This window comes from Leptosomus discolor, chromosome 9, assembly GCF_034619465.1.
Source record: "Leptosomus discolor isolate bLepDis1 chromosome 9, bLepDis1.hap2, whole genome shotgun sequence".
Classification (NCBI taxonomy): domain Eukaryota; kingdom Metazoa; phylum Chordata; class Aves; order Leptosomiformes; family Leptosomidae; genus Leptosomus; species Leptosomus discolor.
The window spans coordinates 8,420,529-8,443,564 of record NC_141399.1 but is presented as its reverse complement, the minus strand read 5'-3'; the positions used below and the strand labels follow the sequence as shown (position 1 = coordinate 8,443,564).

General features: G+C 43.2%; 1 protein-coding gene across 2 annotated transcripts; it reads right to left on the bottom strand.

Moving 5' to 3' along the window:
- Nucleotides 1-6,356: 6,356 nt before the first annotated feature.
- THOC7 (THO complex subunit 7) lies at nt 6,357-15,406 on the bottom strand. 2 transcript variants are annotated; one of them, XM_086470148.1, is made up of 8 exons: nt 15,375-15,406; nt 14,748-14,865; nt 13,735-13,862; nt 13,300-13,386; nt 11,739-11,796; nt 8,149-8,215; nt 7,955-8,024; nt 6,357-6,738 (listed from the first exon to the last, which is right to left on the bottom strand). In XM_086470148.1, exons 1-8 carry the CDS (start codon nt 15,391-15,393, stop codon nt 6,671-6,673), a joined length of 615 nt encoding a protein of 204 aa, XP_086326274.1. In that variant the 5' UTR covers nt 15,394-15,406; the 3' UTR covers nt 6,357-6,670. The 2 variants fall into 2 exon arrangements, with proteins under 2 accessions (XP_086326274.1, XP_009953346.2); XM_009955044.2 differs by lacking the exon at nt 15,375-15,406 and having other exon boundaries at nt 14,748-14,966.
- Nucleotides 15,407-23,036: the final 7,630 nt, after the last annotated feature.

The following is a 23,036-nucleotide window of genomic DNA, read 5'->3' as shown; positions in this document are numbered from 1 at the left end:
TTAGGCAGTAAGGAGGAGAAAGGGAGAGAACTTAAGCACAAATTAAATACGAATATAATCTGTCTATTCAAAGAGGGATTTGCTGTCTTTTACAGCATCTTTCTGAATGAGTAGTACTGAAAATTCAAACCCAAACACACCCCAAATTCACCACTGTGCTCCCCCAGCTCTTCGGCACAGCCTTTGCACCCATGTGTGTCCTGGAGAGCGCTGCCCACACAGCCAGCCCGGCTCCCTGTCCTCCCACGCTGCCACCCTCTGCCCCACGTACACGAGTCAAGGGATCCACGGGCACTGCCAGAGCCCACAGGGGAAGAAATCTGCCCTTGGCTTTGGTGGATTTTATAGGGCCAGGAAAGGTTGGTCCTGGGGATTTTGTTCTCTCCATTAATGTGCCAGAGTGTTGGGAAGAACTTGCTTTTGTATATGAGAAACTGAGTGAATACATGCCCCTGACAGGATGAGTCCTGAGATGCAGAAGCAGTCTCTTTCTTTCAGTGAATCACACTGCTGTTACATACCAGCAAATAGTTTTGATGCTCACATTTTATTGGACTGAGGCACAGGTCTCCCACGGAAGGTTTTTGTCATCAGGACCATCAGTTTGCCTTCAATCACTTCTCAAGTCACCTCAATAAAATGTCATGCTGCTATGTCAGAAGGGCAGACATCTCATGCAGCTCTACAAGCTTTGAAAAATAATCGGCATGTATCAGCCAGCCCAGGGAAAATCTCCAGCATAACCTGTCTCCCAACACTGGGGCATTCGTGGGTGTGCAGGCAGGTAGTGGATGCTCCCGCCGTGGTTCTCGACCTTGCTGGGCACTGGGTGGTGCCCCAGATGGCAGCGGTGGTGGCCCCAATGCTCCATGGCCCTCCGGTCCCAGCAGTCACAATAATGAAGTGAAGCAGAGTTGACCCAAAATTTTCTGTGAATTCATGCAGAATAATTCAAAAGGAATCGATGCTAACAGGCACTAAGAAAAAGAAAGAAATTAAGACATTAATTAATTTTTTTTTCAGGTTTTGTGTCAAATAAGTTGAAACATCTCCCCCTTCAAATTTCCACCACGTTGTAAAAGTTTCCTGAATGTAACTGGGAGAAGCTGCTCTGGACAGCAGTGGTTGTTTCCATGTGTGGTGTCTGAACTTGTCTCTTGTGTTTGGTAAGCAACCAGAGGCTTTTGGTTTCAGCTTTGAAGCTTAGTGTCATTTGGAAGTTTTTTCAGCAACAATACAATGCCTTAAGGAAAATATTTCGGTTGGAATAGGAGCTAATGCATGGGGATTTTGGTGTGGCAGGTTCAATGTAAAGATGAATTTCACTTAGGTTCATATAAGGAGATTTAAGTGTAGCAATGCTTTATGTAAGAGTCATTGGAGAGGTGGCTGCAGACAACTTGCCCTGCCAACTCATAAATTATATGTTGTTTTTTGCTCCAAAAGGGCTACTAGTGGGGCCTATTAGTTACATGCAGTACACACTGTTATTTCCAGCATGTACTTATGATGAAACATTTTTTGTTGAGAAGAGCACCATCCTCTCCTCCTTGGAGATAAACAACCATTTTAAATTCTCTCGGTGGTGACTTTTCCATTGCAAGAAAATTGGCAAAGCATAAAAAAGGTTGTTTAGTTGGTTTGCTTTTTATTTTTCCTTAACGTGAGAGCAATTTAAAAATGCATGTGTCTGGGCTGTTGACTATTTTAGGAATTCTCATGCAGTACAACACTTTTAGTAAACTTTTGCCAAGTTTCTCACCATGATGCTGCAAATTCTGAGCATCCTGGTATCGAATGATCCCGAAATGTGTCTCAGCTTGGCCTCAGGCTGCTGGGGCTGGGTGTGCTGGAGGCAGGAGAGCCTCGAAGGCTGGAGGGTGCTTGGTCTCTGCTGCAAGCACTGTCAGGGTCTGTTCTTCCCACCCTGGCATGGGAGAGGCAGCTCGGAGGGTTTGGTGTCTGTCTGCTCTTTAGCACCAGTAGGGAAGTTAAGCGTTGGTTCTTGTCGCTCGTGGCACATCACGGGACGTCACAAAGAGCGAAGGTTTCAGCATCGCAGCTCTTGCTCCTTGGCAGTGCTTTATGTATTTCGGGGGGTTTTAGGAGAGGCTTTGAGAATCAGGGTAGTTCAGGTGAAAACCAAGGACGGCGGGGGGGGGAGCAGAGAAAACCCTCTGAGGTTTTTAACCACTCCAGTCACCGGTGGGTCTGTCCGCGCCTGGAAAATTGAAACCTAAATAAATAAAATAAAACGTTTAAAAAGGACTTGTAGGGCCGGGAAGCGATGTAAATACAAGCACTGAGGACGGGAACCCACCCTGAGGGTGACAGCGCGGGCTCCGTGTGCTCCCCTCGCAGCGGGGCAGCGCGGGGCCCCGGCCCCCGGGCGAGCGGCGGCCAGGCCGGCCTCTGCTGCCCCCTGCCGGCCGGTCCTCGCCATGGGCCCCTCGGCGCGGCCCGCGGCGGGGAGCCCGGCGGGGATGGCGGCGCGGCCTGGCTGCCGGCTCGGCCTGCCCGGCTGCCGGGACTTGGTGCGGTCCAAAGGTGCGGCCCCCCCCCCCCCCCCGCCCCGCAAAAGCGACACGAAACACGAGCGTAACAAATGCAGAAAACCCGCGTTTGCTTCAGCGTTTCTTCCTCGAGTGATACCAGCTCCTGCCATTCAGGCAGCAAGACCAGCAGCGGCTGCCCCGCACAACCAGCTCTCTGCTTCTAGGGAGGCCAGACCTAGAGCTCCTCCTGCCATGGAACAAGCCCTCCACCATTTCACCCTGCACGGAGGTGTAAGGCCCCTCACCCTTCTCTTCAGGACTCTGCACAAAGACCACACCATACCGCGTCCCTGGCTTTAGGATTCCTCTTGAAGCTCCTCGACAGGAGGATATGGCGTCCCGCTGGCGGGAAGGCACTGGGTCCCAGCCGTGGCGTCCCGTTCCCCAAGCGCCTTCGGCACATAACTGAGCAGCCTCACGCAGCGATGCCGCACCAGCTCCCGCTGGCTTCTTGCCCGCTGCCAGCAGGCAGGTGAACACCAGGGTGTTTGCAGGCAGGCTGCCGTACGTGCTCTGCCCACGATGCTCTGCTCCAGGCCTGGCTTTGCCTCCCGGCTGTTGGGGTGCTGCCCGGTACACAGGGGCAGGAACAGCCTTTTTGGTCTGCCCTTGCACAGGACCTAGCGACATGCCGGCGCTGGGCTGCGAGTGGTGCTGCTAGGGACTTCTGTAACACAGATAATAACGTTTATCAAAATAGATTTGGGAAGTGAAGGCTGAGGTAACCCAAAAAACACGTTTGACAATCGTGATAAAGCATGAAATGTAGAGAGCTTCTCTATTGCTAACTAGCTTTCCCTGGGGTTTGGTGTGTGTGCATATATACACACACACATAAAGTGGTTCATACACCAGCCTAGTATTTCCCTAATGCACGTATTCTAGAAAATAAAAATCACACAGGTTCCCAGAGCAAAACTAACAGCACTTGCCTGCATTTCTGAATTTGTCTTCTTCCTTTTTTTTTTTTTTTTTTAAACTCGCAAAAACCCAAGAACCTTCTGAGACCTGAGAAATGGGGGAAAGGACGGTACATGTCAGCTGTGACAGCTGGAAAACTTGCATGACAAGTATCTAAAATAATTAATAATTTCTATCTCGTAAATCTTTGTGATATATTTTTTGCAATCTTCTTCGCTGGCAGCAGATGTCTTCAAATTACCGTGGTTTCGGAGATATCCATCACTTGGCAGTGTGTCACCATGACCTTTTCTCTCCTCCTTTCTCCATCCCTTCATGGAGCTTGCTAAATCTCTCTTAAAAAATTCTGCCCAAGTTACCAATTCTGTCCAATGTTCCACTCTCCCTCTACCACTTTCCTGTTTGGTGGCACAGCTTATCACATCAGCATCTTTCTGCTTGTATTTTTGCGTCCACGTGGCAACGGCATTAAGATGGAGCATTTAGGCACGTAATAATCCTTCAGCTCAGATAGGGACAAGGCAAATCCTAAGAAAGGGAAAGATTTCTTATTTAGTGGGGTCGTTGAGATCCTGAGTTTATACACGTACGGATTTTTATACATGTACATTTAGTCAATGCAGGCAAGCAGCATCATAGCAGGACAACTTTCCAGCCAGGGGTGAAACAGCGACTATCATCTGTGCCTTGGGAATATGACACAAAGAAAACTTCAACAGAAAAATAAAGAGATGCAGATAATCTATTTTCAACATATGCATAGCAGATTTAAACCTGGAACTTGGGGCTTAATAACAGAGCAGGTCAAATGTTGCCTGGTATTACAAGTTTCATTTGGTTTTGTTTCTCTCTTTGTACAACCTAATGTTCAAGATGTTAGAGGTATCAATACTGAAAAAAATAGGAGCAAAAATTGCAGATATCCCACTGAGGCTGCATTTGCAACGACTTGATGTCCCTTTTTCTGTGGCTCTCGAAGGCAGTACGGTGACATCACCCTCTTGTTGCCACGTTGTGCTAGGGCGACTTGGTTTGCTAGGGCAGTAACTGCTTTTCAAGATTGCATCACTGTAGTTCAGACTAGAACATACTCCTTACTCTGCCGTGTGTTTGTATCGCTTCTCTTCTGTACAAGGTCCGTTTCTGCATGTGTATTCCTTACCAGAGGGACAGACTCACGCGTTGCCATGTTTCTGGTCAGGTTCTATTCGGAGCAGCGCAAGTTCTGAGATAAGACACTTGAGTGATCTGAGTAAAATTCCGAAGTACTGGGTAAAACAAAGAGCGGAAAAATTCATGGTTTTCACGACAATGCTGTTACAGAGGTCATTTTTAACTGGGATGTCATCCACCTCTGCACCGAAATAGGAAATAGGTAGCTCATGGAGGGCCTTTCAACCACAAAAACTGTTAATATGTGCTTTAAAAGTGTCTTGAGACTTTGCCATTTATGGTCTTCATAATTCATGCATTCATGAAAGCGACTCCTCCCTGCTCTGGCAATAATTTAGTATTGCTGCTTTACAAAATATTTTACTGATCACTGTTGTTACGAGGGTAAAAACCATAAAACAGTAACCATTTTTTGACAGTATTTTTCCACATTAAATCCCGTTTGCTTACCCCAACCCCATCCCCAATCTGCAAGATTTTAAGTGCACAAGTGCATGTCTACACAGGCTCTGTAAGGCAAACCTGAGCTTTCCCTGTGTTCAGAGTTGACCAGCTGTGAACTAGAAGACTTTTGACAGCTTATTTGTCCAGGGCTGCACTGCACTACTGAAGCTGTATGACTTCTCGTTCAGCTGGCTTGCCTTTAGCAAACTTGGAACGCGAGCAGAACAAGCTCAGATACGTCTGTTCAGCCCAATGCACACAGATCCACAGCCACCGAGTAGGAATTACGTGGCATTTAGACTATAAAAGTCCAAAGTGACAATCTTGGAAACTCCCCTCAGCTGTCACCTAGTTTGTGGAGGAGGCTCTATTCTGTGTAACATCGTTAATTTACTTATGACTCAGCCTGAGCGAGATCCAAAACGCGTTCCTTTACCCAAACCCCTGGAAGGCTCGATTGAACAGGTGTTTTAGAGCGCAGCTAGCAGGCACTGACATGACCTACTGCTGCCCCTTGTTCTTCCCTCCTTGCCTTACAAAAGCTTAGAGCACACTCAACTCTCTTCTCTTGTTAGGAAAGTTGAAACCTGTATTTCCTACCTCCCAAGAGCCTGCTCAGACTGCAGGATGATCCCGGTGCATAGATTCCACCCTCTCTATTCATAATAGAAGTATCTGAGGTTTTTTATGACTGCCGCTCTACTGCTTCGGTTTGCCATCTCCAGAAAGGAAGGGCTCCACCATCTGTTTCAGGAACTATGATGTACTTCATAATAGTCAAATTGACAGATAAAAATCCAGAAGCAGCTTACAAACAGTATCAGGATTAGATTCCTGGTTCTACAAGAACAAAGCTTTTAAATTGCAGTTTTAAATGTGTCATTTCAAAATGTGGCTTTTGATGTGGCTGCACAGAACACAGCACAGCGAGGCTCAGACCACTGCCGTTCTTTGCGCCACCTTAAGGAAAAAACTAAAGCTAGTACAGTACGATTGTTGTTGTTTTATACTCCTTGACAAGCATTAATTTTATAGAGGTAATTTGTTTTATATGAAACTAGCAAATTTTAGTCTAGCCCCAGTTAAGTTCTAAAGTGGCAGCTACTTTGAAAAATGAAGACCCTACGTAGTGCAGTTTTAGGTCCCATCTCGACTAGGGTACGGAAGCTGGGACTCACACAAAGATGCGCTGCCCTCAGTCCAGTGTCAAGTAAGGAAAGGAGCCCTTACTATTAGGCTCAATGCCTACTAAAACCAGGAAACTCTCTGTAAACACCTTTTATTGACAATGTTTTGCAAACACCTTAGTTGACAAGTACAGAAGCTTCAGCCTTTGTGAAACAAAATATATTTCTTGTCACAAATTACAAAGGTTGTGGATTAACACAAAGTGTCTGTCTGCACAGATCTGTAGCTGTTTTCCCCTGAAGCATTGGCAAAACAAGTATTTTTGTACAAAAATTCACAGAAGCAGTAGAAAACTATTTTTCAGCTCCGTTTCTTACTGTTGGTTTCAATAAAAAGTGAAGACACTTGGATATTCTTCAATAGTGTAGTCAGTAGTCTTCGTATTACACCTACTGTTTGGTCTCTGTTTCCATCTGAGTTTCTTGAGATTCTTCAGCTTCTGAAAGTTTTTCATCATCTAAAATTCAATATTACTGTTAGTGAAACATTCTTGGCTATAGAGACTATATTGCAGAGCTGTGTCCCACTTAAGTATTTTACATTGACTGCCTTACACGTGTAGCTGAGTCTCTCATGATACAAAATGCAATGTCCAAACAAATAAAATCCTTCGAGGTTTTTAAGGCTGTTACCTGCAACAGCTATTACAGGAAAGATGGGGTAAACCCTAAAGCATCAATTCAAGCAAATGGTACCCGACTGCTTACATGCCCTCTCTTTGTCTGTTAATGGTTTATCTCAGACTGAAGCAGTGCCTTCCACTAAAATCTCACTTCCTTCATAAACCTCCAGAAGCTGAAAGGTAATCTGCGCTTCCACATGAAAATGTATTTGAGAGACTAGCACTTAAGCAAGTGGTAGTGACACACAATAACAATAACCTTCTGCTAAAGTGCACCTAGGATTAACAGTTCATTCTGCTTAAGAAGATCTAGATGGCCTTACAGAATGAAAGTCTGCTCTTATCGCCATCTCTGTATGTTAATCAGGTCAGGCTCAAAGGCTACGCCAATTACTCTGTCTGAGAGAGACATGGCAAAAATCCAGCAAATAACAGTTGAAACAATATTATCCATACCAGAGCATGAAAAGTAAGTGCTGATTTGAAAATATTAAGTATTTGTATGGACAACAGATGAGTATGATTAAATCCCTGAATTTAGCTCTTGTGTATAACAGTTTTAGTCCCTGCTCTATTACAGACGCGCTGTCTGAGTAGGTAAGTCATTTAGCTTCCCTGTATTCCAATTTCTTTTTAATCAAGCCTCAAATGATACCATGATGGCAGTGATGTGTTCAAAACTACTGAAACAGGAATTACACAAATAAGTTTGTAAACTATCCACAAGAATACTTTTCTGTAAGAAATACTTTCTCTTTTTAAAGAAAAAAACAACCTGAAATCGCTGTTCACCATCCCCACACTTCAAAGAAGTCTGTTGCCTGCAGATGAATCTGAAGCTAGTCAGGATATGACACGGTGGCTAGCTTGCAGAAGAAAAAAAATCTGAGCAGTCTCAGCATCTGAACTACTACTGGGAAAAAAAATGCTGCCGACGCAAGAGGTCACCAACCTCAATTGCACACGGCTAGCCCGCTGCTGGAAGCTGTGATTCCTTCTGATCTGCTGAAACCCAACCCAGTTAGGCGTGTTACCTAAGAACACCACTTACTTTCCAGGGTTTGCTGAAGTTCGTGGATGGTGCTCAGAAGAACATGAAACTGCTTTCTTCTCAGCTCCAACTGGAACGATGAAATACATACTTTAGGAAACAGACAGCATGTACAGCCAAACAACCCACAGCAGATTCTCCATTAATTAAGTTCCTAATAAATAGTTATACAACAATCTCTTGGAAAAACCTACCTTATCTTCAACATTTTCTTTAATGTGAGAAAGATGTTGCAGTTCTTTCCCCAAGGCCTCGAGCTGCCTGAAAAGAAATTGTCATGGTATTTTTAAAAAGTTCTGTAAAATTCTTCCAAAATAGATTAGTATGAAGTAGAGGAAAAAGAACCATTAAACAAACAGCGAGGTAAAAAAAGCAAAACAAATGAAATTACATTGAGATGTAAATGTTAAATTATTATGTCATAAACTTGTAATTTCAGGACTTCTACAGAAAACAAGGCGTCCAAGCTTGAAAACAATTGTACACTGGTCATTTGGACTGCAACAGTTCAGTCCTGCCACAAACACGTTCTTTACTTGACCATACAATGAAAGTTAAAGTGGGTTACATTAAACACCCATGGCATTTTCATAGGCTTCATTACTTCACAGATTTCTTTATGTTGACATGAGTAGATTAAATAGACATAGCATCAGGAAGGAGAACATGTTTCCTAAACCTACATACCCAACATACAAACACAACAATTCCCCGACACAACAACTGACCAAACGCATAGTCAAGTACCTTATCTCTGACACTGGCCTGACCAGACTGAGTTCTGGGTAACACATGGACTTTACAGTGGGCATATAAAGAATAATCCACATTTTTAATGAAACTACACGATACAGCTTATGCCTCAGCACACAGAATTGAACACTGTGATCCATGTAAATACTCATTTCCTTCTCAAATGCCCGTTTTTATTTTAATTGATTGACTCTGGCATTAAGAGATAAAGGAAACATAAACCACCTACAATCTTCATTATTATTCACATCCTTTTGAAATACACCATCTTTCAACACCTCTTCAGGATCTTTCCACAAGCATTCAACCGTTTTCTGTTCTCACTCACGACCCACCATGGGCCAGAACAAATCTTTTTTGAGGTAGGACAGAGAATAACAGAAGGTACCATAGCTTTCAAATGCAGATGGAGCATTAACTTACACTCAAACCTCCAGTTTGGCCCTTCTACTTTTCCTCTAATACCTATCACCTCCATGCAATGAGAACAATCTGTTTTTTTAAAGGTGAAGTGGATGAGGCCGACCACCCCTGACTGATTGGCAGGCAGAGCCATACAGGGGTCAGCAAGAAAATAAAACTTTCTTTTTCTGAAGCACTGACAGCTGCTGCAACTAGTCTGCGCAGGGAACCACAAAAAGGTCTCCACTCCTAAGTAACTCATGATGGCTGGGAAAAGAGTCTGGTTTAGTGCTACCTGAGGGTGTTTTGGGTTTTTTTTTTGAGCCAGGATGCTTGGTACCTTGAAGGGAACGCCTGAAAGACGGTTGGGGGTGAGGTGGTCCCTCCCTTTAGTGGGAACAGGCTAACAGCTTACAGTGATTTCATCAGTATTTTGTTTCTAGTTTCTGAAAGGCTTCGGCTTGGCCAAATCTTGCCGTTTACACTGTGCTGTCAGGTACATGCTGTGAGAAGATACAAAATTCTTTTCCAGTAACATCCAAGCTACATCTGGAATCTCACTTCTTTTACTTTCTGCTCCCAAGAATCTTTGCCTAGCCTTCCTCATTTTTTTATCTCCTTTTCTAAGACTCAGTATCATTTCTTGGTCCTTTCAACAGCTTTTCTGATGCTGCATCTAATTACACAGTGGGCACTGCCATTTACTAGTGCAGCTCCTGTCACTTCCTGAATTGGCTCCTGTGCACGACTTCTGACTAAGCCAATAACAGCTCCTCTTCTTTTGTGCCGTATGACTAGTTGTTCCAAGAAACAGACCCTTAAAAGCATAACGAAGGTACTTTTCTGAACTTTGTTCTATTCTGCCACAACCTGCAAAAGCTATAAATGTAACTCTTGCAGTAAACCACGACATTTCTCCTCATAAGTTTTCACAAGTGTTTTAGTGACTAAGAGTTTCACGAAAAGCGTGACATTGTCACTGAGGCTTCCTCCATTCTGATTTAAGAGTGGTCCTTCTTCGTTCATAGTACGGTTTTCTGCGTACTTTCCTCAAACTGGAGAGAAAGGAAACCTTCTAATTAAAACATGGGATGAAAACTTCATTGAGTTCCTGTATTTAAAGTCTATTCATTTGGAAAGGTCAGTTAAAGCTAAAATACCTACGAAACAAGCTCACTTTAAAAATGTTCCATTCTGTCACTATGTCCTATTTCCCCACCTGTAAAATGGGGGACCATACCCTGCTGTTGTTCAAGTCTGTGTCTTCGACTACAGGTACGAAGGACTAAGGGACAAAAGGCCATGCGCTGTAGGCATTCTTCTAGTGGATGAATGCACTGGTATTTCTAACAGTAACACACTCTCCTAAAAGGATTATAAGATTAAGTTTAAGAAAAGACAAAATGCCCAATTTACTAGCTGTAACTTACCACCATTTCTAGCTTTGCTTAAGAAACTTATGCTTGGATGGGTTAAGCAAAATTAGAACAAACAACCTAAACAACCTGGCATCCTCTAAGAAAAAAAGTATTATCATTTAGTTAGTTGTTTCCATTCTTAATCAATCGACTTATCTGAAAAACTTTACTTTTGATAATTCTTTATGATGAAGCCTCACTTGATAAAAGGCACATGCTGACTAATGAAGCAAGAAGTAGTCAAGCCTCATGAGAATGTCTTGTAATAATCAAAGCTGTGGTAATGAAATCATAGACACAGTAAAACAACATACAAGAAAGAAACGTGGGAAATATTCTCAGCAGCTTATAGCTATAAAAATGCTATTATTAGGATAATAACGTAAGTAAAAAATCTTTCTTTTGCTATGAAAGATGATAGAATGAGAAAAGACAGCCTCCCTCTGCAATGTCACTGAAAGTGGGCAACAGGATAGGCACAAGCTGTGCTTAATTGCTAACAATAACCCCATGCTGCATCTTTAATCAGGTTAAGAAGAACAAACTCATAGAAGTCATTCCCAGAACGTCTCTTCGGCTTGAAAAAGTTAAAAAGATCTCCTCACAACTGCCCAAGGCGACCCAAAAGTACAGATATTGATCCAAATCTAACTGTAAGTTAGATGCAAGACGAGTTGGACAACAGGTAGGTCTCACCTGCATGCCAGGGCAGGTTATACTGTGGTACACAACATAGTAATTTATAACCGGGCATGCAGGAACAACTGCTGCAAGGAAAATAAACAAAAAAACCCTAAGACCTTTCTCCTGCTTTCTCTCATCCCACCTTATTTGCTTGTGTGTAATATATTTTGGACTACTACTGAATCCCTTGCTGGTGCACTTTACAGCACTTCCCCACTATCTGCCTTTTCTGAGCAACTCATATGCCTGGTAAACTGACAGGAGATGTGCATTTACATCCCAGTTCACTTATTCACCTTAACCATAGAAAAATTTCAAATACAAAATGATTAGCAATGCTTCTGAACCCATACAGATGGAGACCAATTAAAGAAAGCTGATAAGGGCACAACTGTAAGACAAAATCCAAGGGGTTTTTGTGACAAAAGAAATTACATGAAAGTGAGGAAAGGTCAAGCTGAAACCAAGGAAATGTCAAATCTGTGACTTCTAGCTTATTGGCTTATTTCATGTAGTCTCATACTTACTTCAGGGTTTCATGTCTGTCTGGGTGGTGCTGTATGACTTTGGCCAACGCATCATACTCTGAAAGAAATGTAAACAGTTAAGAGTCTAAATAATGTTGAAAGTGTCAATTCAAGAACCAAAAATCAGGTACCATAGAATGGTACAGACTCTTTCTCCTTCTTGAAAAACTGTTTTAAGATTTTTTCAAATTTGTACATAACATCTTAAATACATAAAAAAGTACCTGCAAATATGTACATATTTGTACATATGTACATACATATAAATGTAAATGTACATACACATAAAAATGTACATAATTTATACTATGCTGTAACATTTCAAAGTAGATGATTACACCAAAAGAGATTTTCAAATAAACTACAATGTAGGCCATTATCTGCTCACTCAAACTTAGCCAGTGCTAGTGATTCATAAAGGATGAGGCCAGAAAACACGACCTTTAGATAGCTCTGCATTGCTGCACGCTTGGTCTTTCGTGTGTGATTCAAGGTTTTAGATACAATCTAATGTATACGTACAGAAAACAGTGCTGATAAGATGCTACACAGAAACAGTTAATATTTTTTTTTAAAAAGGACAAAATGCTGTATGAAAAACAACAGGATTTTTTTTAAACTGTATTACACATTAAGAACAATATTATGGCTATATTGGCAACTAACATAGCCATTTCCTGATAGCAGGATTGTAAATACGCCAACTACCTCATTCACATGGAAAAAATCTGTGCTGCAGGCTGGACAGAACATATCAAAAAGCAAACACTCCAGACCAATGTTCGTGAAGATGTAAAAACTCTACGTTCCTACCAGTTAAGGTTCTTTTAATTTCCAGTTGAGTCTAAAATTATCCATAAAATTGATCAAACACTTGTATCGAAAAACTTTCACCTGTCGCAGTTTTAAAATTTTCTTTTTGCATTTCGTTTATCAAGAAAAACTAAATTCTTGCTTCTCCTCAATTGCTAATCTTTTGATAAAACAGTATTAGAGGGAAATATTTAAGTTTCACTTGAAATTACTACCCCACACTTTTAAGAGTGGGGAAAAAATACAGCTCTCATGACAGGTATCGGTAAGGTCACGTACAGAGTTGTTGGGTGTGTAACTGGCACCACTGTCGCTGTGTACGCCAAGACATTACCTTCCCTTAAAAGCTGAAGGAAGCTGACTTGCATCATCTTCAGTGCTGGGTGTAAGTCTATTCAACTCTTGCCTTGCTGTTAATAACGTGCTCCAGTTCCTCTCAAACCACCTGAATTGTAACAGGATGCTTTTGAGGTTTTTCTTTGGCCTGAAAACATCTCTCTGAAGGGCTGTGTTAGGTTTTCCTGATGTTGCACGTCATTGAGATCTACTGGTTCAATCTTGTCTGCCTCGTCCACCAAAAACTTTCAGTAGTGGGTGTGGAACTCGGGCTAAATACAGTAATCAGTCATGATGCCAGTATATTCCCTTGCACTTTCAAAAATTTGGAATCTATTTTCCAATACAATGTATTTTAAAAGGTAAGAAAATAAGGAAACCGACCAGTGTAAATACAGGTATTGCTCCTTACCCTGGCGATTTTTTCGAATCCTTTTGGCTTGCAGGATTTGTTTTTTGCATTCAGAAATCTTCTCATGTGCTGCAGCTATACTATTTTCTTTAAAAAAAATATATACAGAGTTATATTGAAATCAAACAACATGTAAACAAGCCATTCTGCTAAATTATAAAAAGATAAAGAGCTGTTTGCGACACGGTGGCCTGCGAGCTCCATCAGCTTCAAAACTACATACACTTCAATAGGATAAAAAAGCTTTTATTTGTATGTATTTTAAAAACTGATGAGGTGCTTACAGCATCTGTATGAGTGCTATCTATTAAGAAAAAGAAAAAAAAAAAGCCACAAACCACTCATCATATGTATATATTATGTTCACCAGAGCTGGCTTGAGCTTGTTCATGAAAGAGAAATTGTCAGAGAACAGTAATATTTTCTCATCTTTACCTATGTCCTTATAGATTTTTTCATAATTTTCCATTTCTCTCAGGTTCATATCATACACCAGAAGAGTTTTCCCCATTGAAAATTCACACTGTGATAAAGTACTCAGCATTCGTTGGTATTGGCTGTAACTGAAAACAGACAAGATATTTATTCCTAAGCAGCATAAAAATACACCCTACCTTTACGAAACAAGAAAACAAAGCCTCATGTAGCATAGGGAACAGTTAAATAACAGTTATTAAATAAAGAAAATATTTCAAAGATTCAATGTGTCATTTTTTGAAAGTGCAGTTAGAAACACTGCACCCATTATTTCCACCATCATGTTCTTATAGGTGTAAAGTGAGTATTAAAGCAACGGGCAGATTTCCAGGGCCTAAAAACTTCCCAGCTAGGGCTGGCTCTGTGACCACTGAGATTAGTATTTTAATACTCCAGTGCTTCTCTGTACACACAATCGTTATCTTGTGTCCCCCAGGAATTTATATCCAGTACTAGTACGCACCCCATAGCAGAACACCATGCTGTTGCTCATCTCTCGCTACTTTAGCCTGTTGTGCCTTTTTTTTTTTAAAAAAAAAAAAAGAAAAAGAAGAGAACCCCAGGAGCAGAAACACCAGCAGTACTACCCTTCCCTAACAGAACAAATGCAGAACTGCCAACTAAAATATTCGAGTCATGATCCTGTTACAATAGCGGGATTCCCAGACGGATCACGCAGCGGCACGACAATCCTGAGGGCATCTGAGCGGCGCTGGCAGATTTCACGATACAGCCTGCAGCCTTCGGTAATTTCTGACCCTTTCTAGTCCTCATCTCCTACCGCAGGGCTTGGCGCTTGTACTGGAAACGCCACAGAGCCATACTAAAAAGCAGAGGTATACATTTTAACAGGGCTCTTTTCAAAACAGATCAAGCCCAGTTTTCCACTGAAATGCAAGCTAAGCAGTCCCAAGACTATAAAAAAGAAACCAAACCAACAAACTCAAAAAACCCCAACAGAAAACAAATACCCTTCCTCTTGAGATCCGGAATTACACCACTTAATGAAACTCTTCACCAACAAATTGATCCGCCTGTCGTCACCAGCACCATCGCCATCGATCAGAAGTCGCTTGCGGATAACTTCATCTGGGGAAAAACTCCTGTTTAATGGCAGCCGCATCCCAGAGCCGAGCGCGGGTTTCACCCCAGGCCTTCAGGGAACGATTCCCGGGGCTAAACCGGGACGATCTGTTAAAGAGCAGCCGTCCCAGGGCCCCGGGCCGGAGCGCGGGGCTGAGGGACCCTGGGGCCCGGGCGGAGCAGCCTGGGGGCGGGGGGCGCCCAAGGCCCGGGCGTGCCCCGGCATGAAGGGCCCGGGAGCGGGGCCGTGGGGTCGGGGCCGGGATGGAGGCCCGTCTGCAGGGTGAGAGGCCGGAGGCCGGGCTCGGAGGGGCGCGGGGAGAGGCCTGAGGCCCGGCTGCGGGGAGCTCTTCCCGGGAGGGCGGCCGGCGCCGTGCGGCGGGCAGCGCCGCGGCGGGCGAGCGGGAGGCGAGGCGGGCCCGGCGCTGAGGGGAGCGAAGCGGGCCGGGGTCGGGGCGGCGGGCGCGGGGAGGGAGGGAGGGAGGAAGGAAGGAGGGGAGGGAGGGAGGTCTCACCGTCGGTCACGGCCCCCATGGCGGCGAGTGCCGGAGCCGGCGGGGCGGCGGCAGCAGCGAGTGAGGTCAGCTTCCCACAATGCAGCCGGCGAGAGCGGCGGCCATGGAGGGGGAGGCGGCGGCGGCGGCGGCTGGGGCCTGAGCCGGCTGGCGGCGGACGCGCGGCCCGGCGGCGGCTGCGGCGGGGAGGGCCGGCGGGCGAGGCCTGCGCCCCGCGTGGAACCGGCCCCCTGGCGAGGGGCGGCCCCGCCAGGTGAGGGGCCGACGGGGGAGGGAAGCGGCGGTCCCCGCGCCCGCAGCCAGGCTCCACCTCCCCGCCCCCGCCACCGCGCCCCCGGCCCCGCCGCCCCCCGCCCGGGCCGCCCCGCCATGCCCCCGGCACATGCTCCCTCGCCCTCGACGCGCTGCGGCGGGGAGGCTACCGGGCCGGGCTGCGCCTCGGTCGCCCTCCCACCACGCTCCTGCCTCAGAGCTTCTTCCCGGGGCCATGGTTGCCATCGCCCTTGGCGGCCCCATCCTCCCCTGACGAGGCTCCCGCACGGCCTCAGCCCTGCGGCGGTGGTGGCGACGGCACAGGGCAGCAGGTGGACGGTTCTGCCGTGGTGCCCAGCACCAAGGCGATGGTGCCGTGAGGTTGGTGGGACCCGCCGCAGTGGCTGGCCGGTCCCTGTGGCTGGAGGGAGCGGGAGTGCTGGCCCCTTGGTGCCTGCTCCCCAGCGAGGGATGTGCCCATGGCGCAGCCATGAGGGGGCTGGGTTGGCCTCCTCTGGGCCATCCTTGGCGTCACCTCCCGTCGATGCTGGGAAGACAAGCAGCAGGGCCGGGGATGTGCAAAAAACCATTATTCTGATAGGTTTCCTGGCGAGTTTGGCTATCCTCAGCAGATAGGAACAAAAGTTGTTTCTTCCTACCCTGAAAAACTAATCTGACACAGGGAAAAAAAGGTTAGAGATGTCTGGAGAAAAGAGATATTAAGGTGTTACTGATACAACGTGTTGAGTTTTAGGCTTTTGACCCACAGACTTTGGCACTTGGGCAGTGCTAAAGCCAGCGATGTTGTTGTAGTATGTATCATGGTACGTGAGCCATATGTCCAGAGCCTGACACCCTCCTATTCCCTCTTCATTTTGGTTTGGACACTTGTTCTGCTCAGCACTGTGTGTTGACGATTGTAGGGTTGTGGGGAAAATCAGGGTAAGAAAACTACAAAGTGAATGCATGCTACAATCTGTGTTTTCCTGGTTTTAGACCTGTGAGTGATTACGAGGCGCTATTTTGTTCTGGATAGCAGCATCTAACAGCTATTTATGGATTTGTAGATTGTTTCAAGCCAGTACTTCGTCTTCAATAGGCAACTGGGCAGATTCTTTGGAAGGTGCTGTTGGGAAAGCATTTCAGGGAGCCGGCATTAAAAACTCTGCCCAAACTTTTGTGAATAAAGAGTTTCCAACATAGGAAACCTGGATAGGTGATTTCTGTTCTTGGAATTTTAATGTATTATTATGTGATTTGTGAGTGGTGCAATTTTATATGAAAATCTAACTCTCTATTCAGTTATACAGAGGTTGGGCCAAAGAATGGGCCATGAATTAATGAGCTATGTAAGCGCTATTAAAACCACTCACTTTTATGAACTCCGAATTTGTTGCCATTTAATATAGTTGGTTTGACAAAACCCTTTGGTTTTCCTAAGGCTTTGGTCACTATGAAATAGCCCTAGTATTTTGCCAAAGAGTGGGAATAAGAACTGGTTGAACTCCTCTACACAAATTTTGTACTGTGCGGTTTGTTGCTGCCTTTCCCTCTTTACCCACTGATTACTTCTTGAAAGTCTGAAGCATCTTAAAGCATACGGTTTTATCAAGACTTAATATTTTTCTTGCCCTTCTCTGAACTCTTTCCTTTTTCTCAGCCCTTTCCGTTTCTACTTCATAGAGAAGTTGATCTGAACTGAAGACTATTGTAGGTGAAAATCCACAATGATTTATTTAATCATGTTCAAATACTTCTGTGTTATTTTCTGTCATTTGATCCAATATAATCTCTTCTCGCTTTTTGTTCATCATTCCAATGTTGGTCAGATAGTCTTATTAAACTCTCCACAATGACAAATAGATAGTCCTTGAGTAATTAATTTAGAATACAGCAGTCCATATGATTAGTTAATAATATTTAATGACTTTTGTGCTGTTCTCGTCTTCATATGTGTTACTAATTACAAGATTCTTGCAAATTCTCTGTTCTGGGTCTTGGGCTCGTAAGAACAATTTTGAGAACAAAGCCATTATTTTTCTTTTTAAGACAGTGCTTTCAGGCACGATCAATGTTCATTAACTTTTCTGTTTTAGAATGGAAAGTAGAACTTGGTAAATACATTATCAAGACTCCCATTAAGGCTACGTATTGCTGTAACAGCCTCTTCTCTTTCTTGCTCTATTTTGTCATTTTAAACATCCACGAGGTGGTTTTGCCCAGGAAGCCAGTTCCAGCTTGCTGGGTTTCTGTGCGCACTTCAGTGTTCACAGTGTCTTTGGAGTCTTCTTTTGATTTGTTCCATTTCCAAGTAGAGTTCCTCATCTCGTAAGTGTGAAACAACCCTTGTTTCACGTGTGTGAAGGGTGTGTTGCACTGGGCTGTATACAAGCGTGTTTTTCCCATTAATTCAGTGTCAGGTATGATGTCAATCTCTGGAGCAGGGTTGACCTACTCTTACTTATTTGTCCTTCACCAGTTCGTGTATTCTGTGCAGATTCTATCAGCCACAGCCTTTTATATAATCCTTCAGCTGACTGGCAGAAGTACTGTGTAGCGCTGGACCTTCCTTGAGGCATCGATACGGGAGATTCATGCCATAGGAGAGAATGCCTTGCACAGGGTGTAGCACCTTACCCCGTGCCAGCTCTTTTGGAATAAGTGCCTGTGCACGCAGGCTTTCAACCAAGCTAAATGTGATGTCGTTTTCCCTCTTTCTTTGAATTCCTCTATGTGTGCCATATGGTAAGGCCCTGAAGCAGCTTATACATAATAATTTGTTGCACACCTGTCCTTGTCAAAAGTGTTAAATGATCCCCTGTAATGTTTCCAGGTGACTCTGGATACAAGTATAAACTAAGTAGGTTTAGTACTGCAAGATGTTACACGTGTGTGGAACTGGCTCAGATTTTTCATCAGTATCCTTTCTTTGCTGAAAATGGCTTTTAAGCACACCATGTTATTTTTTTTTTTTTTATTGAGGAAATCTGTTAATCTTGAAGTTTTCTTTCCTGGAAAAAAAAAGATCTATGAAAGGCAAAGTTTAAAGTGACTTTATACCTCCTCCCCTTTTCTTTAGCTGTGTATATATATTTATTTGTTCAACTGCAGAAAAAGTTAAAGGGGAAGAAGCTTTTTATAGTATTCCAGGCTGTAATGAGCTATGATTTTTAGAGCTAAGAAAACAGCTTTAACTATTGATGAGGTGGATTTAAAATATTTTTCCTAAGCCTCCCTAATAATTTATGAGGTGGTTTTAGATTCCAGGTTTTCTTCGTGTTGAATAACTTCTAAATCAGACTGTTGTGTAGCATTAAATCTTACAGAGATCTAAGTATAGTAGGTCAGAAACTACAAGGTATTTTTATCCAGTCCAACCTATATTCTTGTCAGAAAGCCATACCAAATTTATTTAGCGAGACCTATTTTCTGTAAGCCTATGTTTAGCATTACTTTTTACTGCTGTCCTTTACTTCATTGTTGATTGTGTACCATGATTTTGTGCAAGACTGATATCAAGGTAACCTATTGGTGTCACCCTGTTTTCTCATTTTAAAATATGTTAGTGCTATGTTTTCCTTGCAGTCTCCTTTAGCATCAGTGTTTACTGAAAACCAGCATCAGTGTTTCAAGAGCTTGTCATCTCGTTCTGTAAAAATTCTTAGACACTGGCTGTCTAGTTCTGCAGGTATTAAAATACTCGCTTTTGGCAGATAAACCTGAAATTTTTCAGTCCAGTGATTTGGGTAAAAAAGTAGTAGGGTTTCTTTTTTTTATTATTTTTTATTTTTTTTATATGCTAAGCCGTGTGGTTCTTAGCCTTGTGAAAAGCTTTCCTAACATGGATCCTTGTGTTTCTGCAGAGCTAGCACATTTTCACAGAATTACAACGTAACAAGAGAAGGGAGAATGAAAATAGAATGAAAATACTTGTTGAAACTGTAGTGACAATAACAATGATTTAAAAATGCAACATTTTATTATCTGAACACAGTTTTGCTGTCTACTGCCTGTGTTACCGAGACTGACTAAATGTACTGTTAACACCATACTTTAAAAACCAGGCTCCTGTCAGGTAATGATGTAACCACAAGTTGTGGGCTACAGGATTGGTTTTATTTCTTATTTTTTGCTTTGTAACTGAAAGAAGCGTGTAAAATTCCGGAATTTTTGACACAAGCAGTTTGAAAAATACAAGTACTAGGAACACTGTGTTTGTCATAAAGGTATTTCATTACTACTGCTACTTTTCTCGTGAAGGGAGACAAAAGCTTAACTTAGTATTTAAAAAATAGTGCTGCATGATCCTTTTAAATAACTTTTTCTTAAGTAGGGGTTCTGTTTCTTGGTTAATCTAGATTATACTGGTAGCATTCTGATATTGCCCTTTTACAGATATCTTCACGGGAATTACGTACCAGCTTTCTACGTCTCACAACTGGATCCTACTGAATATTTATGAAGCTTGAAGATCAATTATTGTATATTTTGAGGTGATCTGTCACTAATTTATTAAAGCTTGTCAAACTACGAGTTGTTGTTGAGACTACATGATACTGGAAATTTAGGTATTCAGCACAGAAAACTGAGCTTACAGGTGCAGGGCTGCGCCCAGCAAATGAAGGCATGCCTTGTGTGCGTGTCAAAGGGTGCTTTAGTTGGGGCAGTGGAATTAGCAGAAGGTAGAAGTGGTGCACTGGATCATGATACCTATTCCCAGACTTGATAGGTTCCGACTTTGCAAGAAAATCAAGGTGTTTTAACGGGTATCTCATGAAACTCAGTGTCATGAAACTGCTTCAAGCCAGATTAGATGGTTACGTTTTTCTTTAAAAACCGTTAACACTGTAGACCTCAGCTGCCTGTGCGATGCCTCAGAGATCCCTCACAGAGTCTGCATTCTGTCATTTAAAATGACTGTCAGGTAATTCTAGGGTGGTGTTTCATGTATTTTGTAAAGAAACAGTCGTTTATTCTTTCGGAATTCTTTTTTGCAAGATTAGTCAGTTATCGAAAAGCCTCTTAGTTTGTTGGCAGGATGTTTTCCGTGTGGCTTGCTTTATTTTATTTTTCTAATAAGAAAGAGCGTATTTTTCTTTTTCCTTGCCCTCCCCAGTCCTTCAATTCATGGGTTTGCTAGCATTTACATTGTGCCCTGAAGATCTTCAGTGGTGTGCCAGAGTTTTCAGAGGAAGAGGTGGATGTTGAATGAGGTTTTAACACTGACTAAGAGGAAGAATTTGTCTTTGTTGGCATCAGGCCAAATGGTAAATGTTTGTATTTAGCTGTGGTTTGAAACATTGGGTGAACAATAAGAGAGTTGTGAATATCGTGTTTACTTGTATCATGTTTAAATAAATAACTGTTAGTGCTACAGAGGAAATCTTTTTACAAAGATTACAAGGGAAAACAGGCATTTCCTCCTTTGGAAAGCAGCTCTTGCCTGACTTCAGAGCGGCGTTTTCTGAATCACGTGGCCAGATGCTTTGACTTGGCTAAGAAAGCTGAATCAGAGCTATTGCGCAGCTTCTGAGTCAGCTTTTCAAAGTTTAATAAAAGTTGATTGGTTGGGTTTGTTTTGGTTAACTATTTTTTTTTAAAAGCAGTCCAAATCTGTAAAAGAAGACCTAGAAATTTTACAAGGCTTTGAGCTTGGCTGCATCATGAAGAGACGTTGGAAGAAATGCTGCTGTCTCAGAAGATGAAGAAGGAGAGTATCAAGTCTATATCGATAAACATATGTTTCTCATTTTAAATTTGGTTTATACTTTGCTTTGGGTTATTTTATGGCTTATTTTCTTTTAATAGAGTAACTCTGTCAGTGGGTAGTGTTTAAGCACAGCTACAGTTTCCAGTCCCCATGAAACGTGATGGTTTTGAGCTAGAAAAGGGTAGATTTAGGTTGGACACCAGGAAAAAGTTCTTTAATATGAAGGTTGTGGATCACTGGAGCAGGTTGCCCAGAGAGGTAGTGGACGCCCAATCCCTGGAGACCTTCAAGGTGAGGCTTGATGGGGCTCTGAGCACCTGACCTAGTTAGAGATATCCCTGCTTATTGTAGGGGGGTTGGACTAGGTGACCTTTAGAGGTCCCTTCCAACCCAATAAATTCTATGATTCTTTCTTCTCACCCCCTGACTTCGGAGTGAGGTACAGGCCTGAGCACCAAAACAGAAATAATCGGAAGCATGGTTGCATGCTTTGGAGATCCCTGCTCAGTTTTAGGTTTTAGTATGTCATGTGTTGAATGAAAACACTGAACTTTGTTTCTGACCATCATTATCCTGCCAATAGTGACTGGAAGCAGGGTAAAAGCCCAAAGTGAAGTTGTGGCCTTCTTGGGAAGAAGGCACACTCTCCTCAGTTTCTTTTTCAAGTGCACCAAATGTAGCTTCTAAACTATTGCTTCGGTGGCCGTCAAAGGAGATCGTTTAAACAAATATTTCAAGAGATGTTTGACTAAAAGGTAACTGGTCTTTTCCAGCAGAAAGTCTCATATCCAAAAGGGGCAGATCCAGGTTGTGGTGTTTCCTTACCTTTCTCAAGCTGGTTGTACCAAAGGGAAGGTTGGTCTGGCTGAGGCCAGATGGGTCGTGTTTCCATGAAGGTGGAGGGGGCCACATGCTTTAGTTATTTGCTGGTGTTTCATTAAAATTATACCCGCTGGAGCAGCTTGAAGGAGATGGTGAATCTGCACATTTTCTGTGCAGTAGCCGAAGGAAGAATGTGCTTAAATCCTGCCTATATCCAGGGCTAAGCACCTTTCTCTAGGGAGCATTTTGGATTCACGCTCTCTTGAAATTAGGATCATAAGCCTTTTCTTTCAAAAAGGGAGCAAAGGTCAATCTTTGCTTTCAAAACCCAGGAGGTGGCAATGGTTCTGGTTCCTTTTTCGTCATTAGCAGAGCTGTTATCCGCTAGACTGCTCACCACATGTGTGGGAGACTTCAACACAGCTATCCTCCTTCCTGAGGGGATTAATGCCCATAATTCTTTCCATCAGAGTGAATTTTGTAATCACCAGGCTGTTGACTAGTATGAGGTGGTGTTGCTGTCAGAAAGATGGACTGAACATGACTGTATAGCTCAACAGAGAAGATAGTGGACAACTGAGGACCGAGGCATTTAAGGGAATAATCCATAAAAGCAAACTAGTAGTTTCACAAGTGCAAAAGAACACGCAAGATAATTTTCGCATTGCAGATCAGATTCTGTTCAAAGGTGTGTAAGTGCCTTCCTGGTGATTTCCAAATCTTACTTGCAAGCAGGGATAGAATTTGGACTTGAAAAGTAAAGGCAAACAGAAAAAAAAAAAAACCAAATTGTGGAATAAAATAATCTGCTTTGTAAACTGTTTTGGTGAGCTGGAAAAGGTAAATAGAAAAATTCATGTCAAACATTGGGAAAAAAA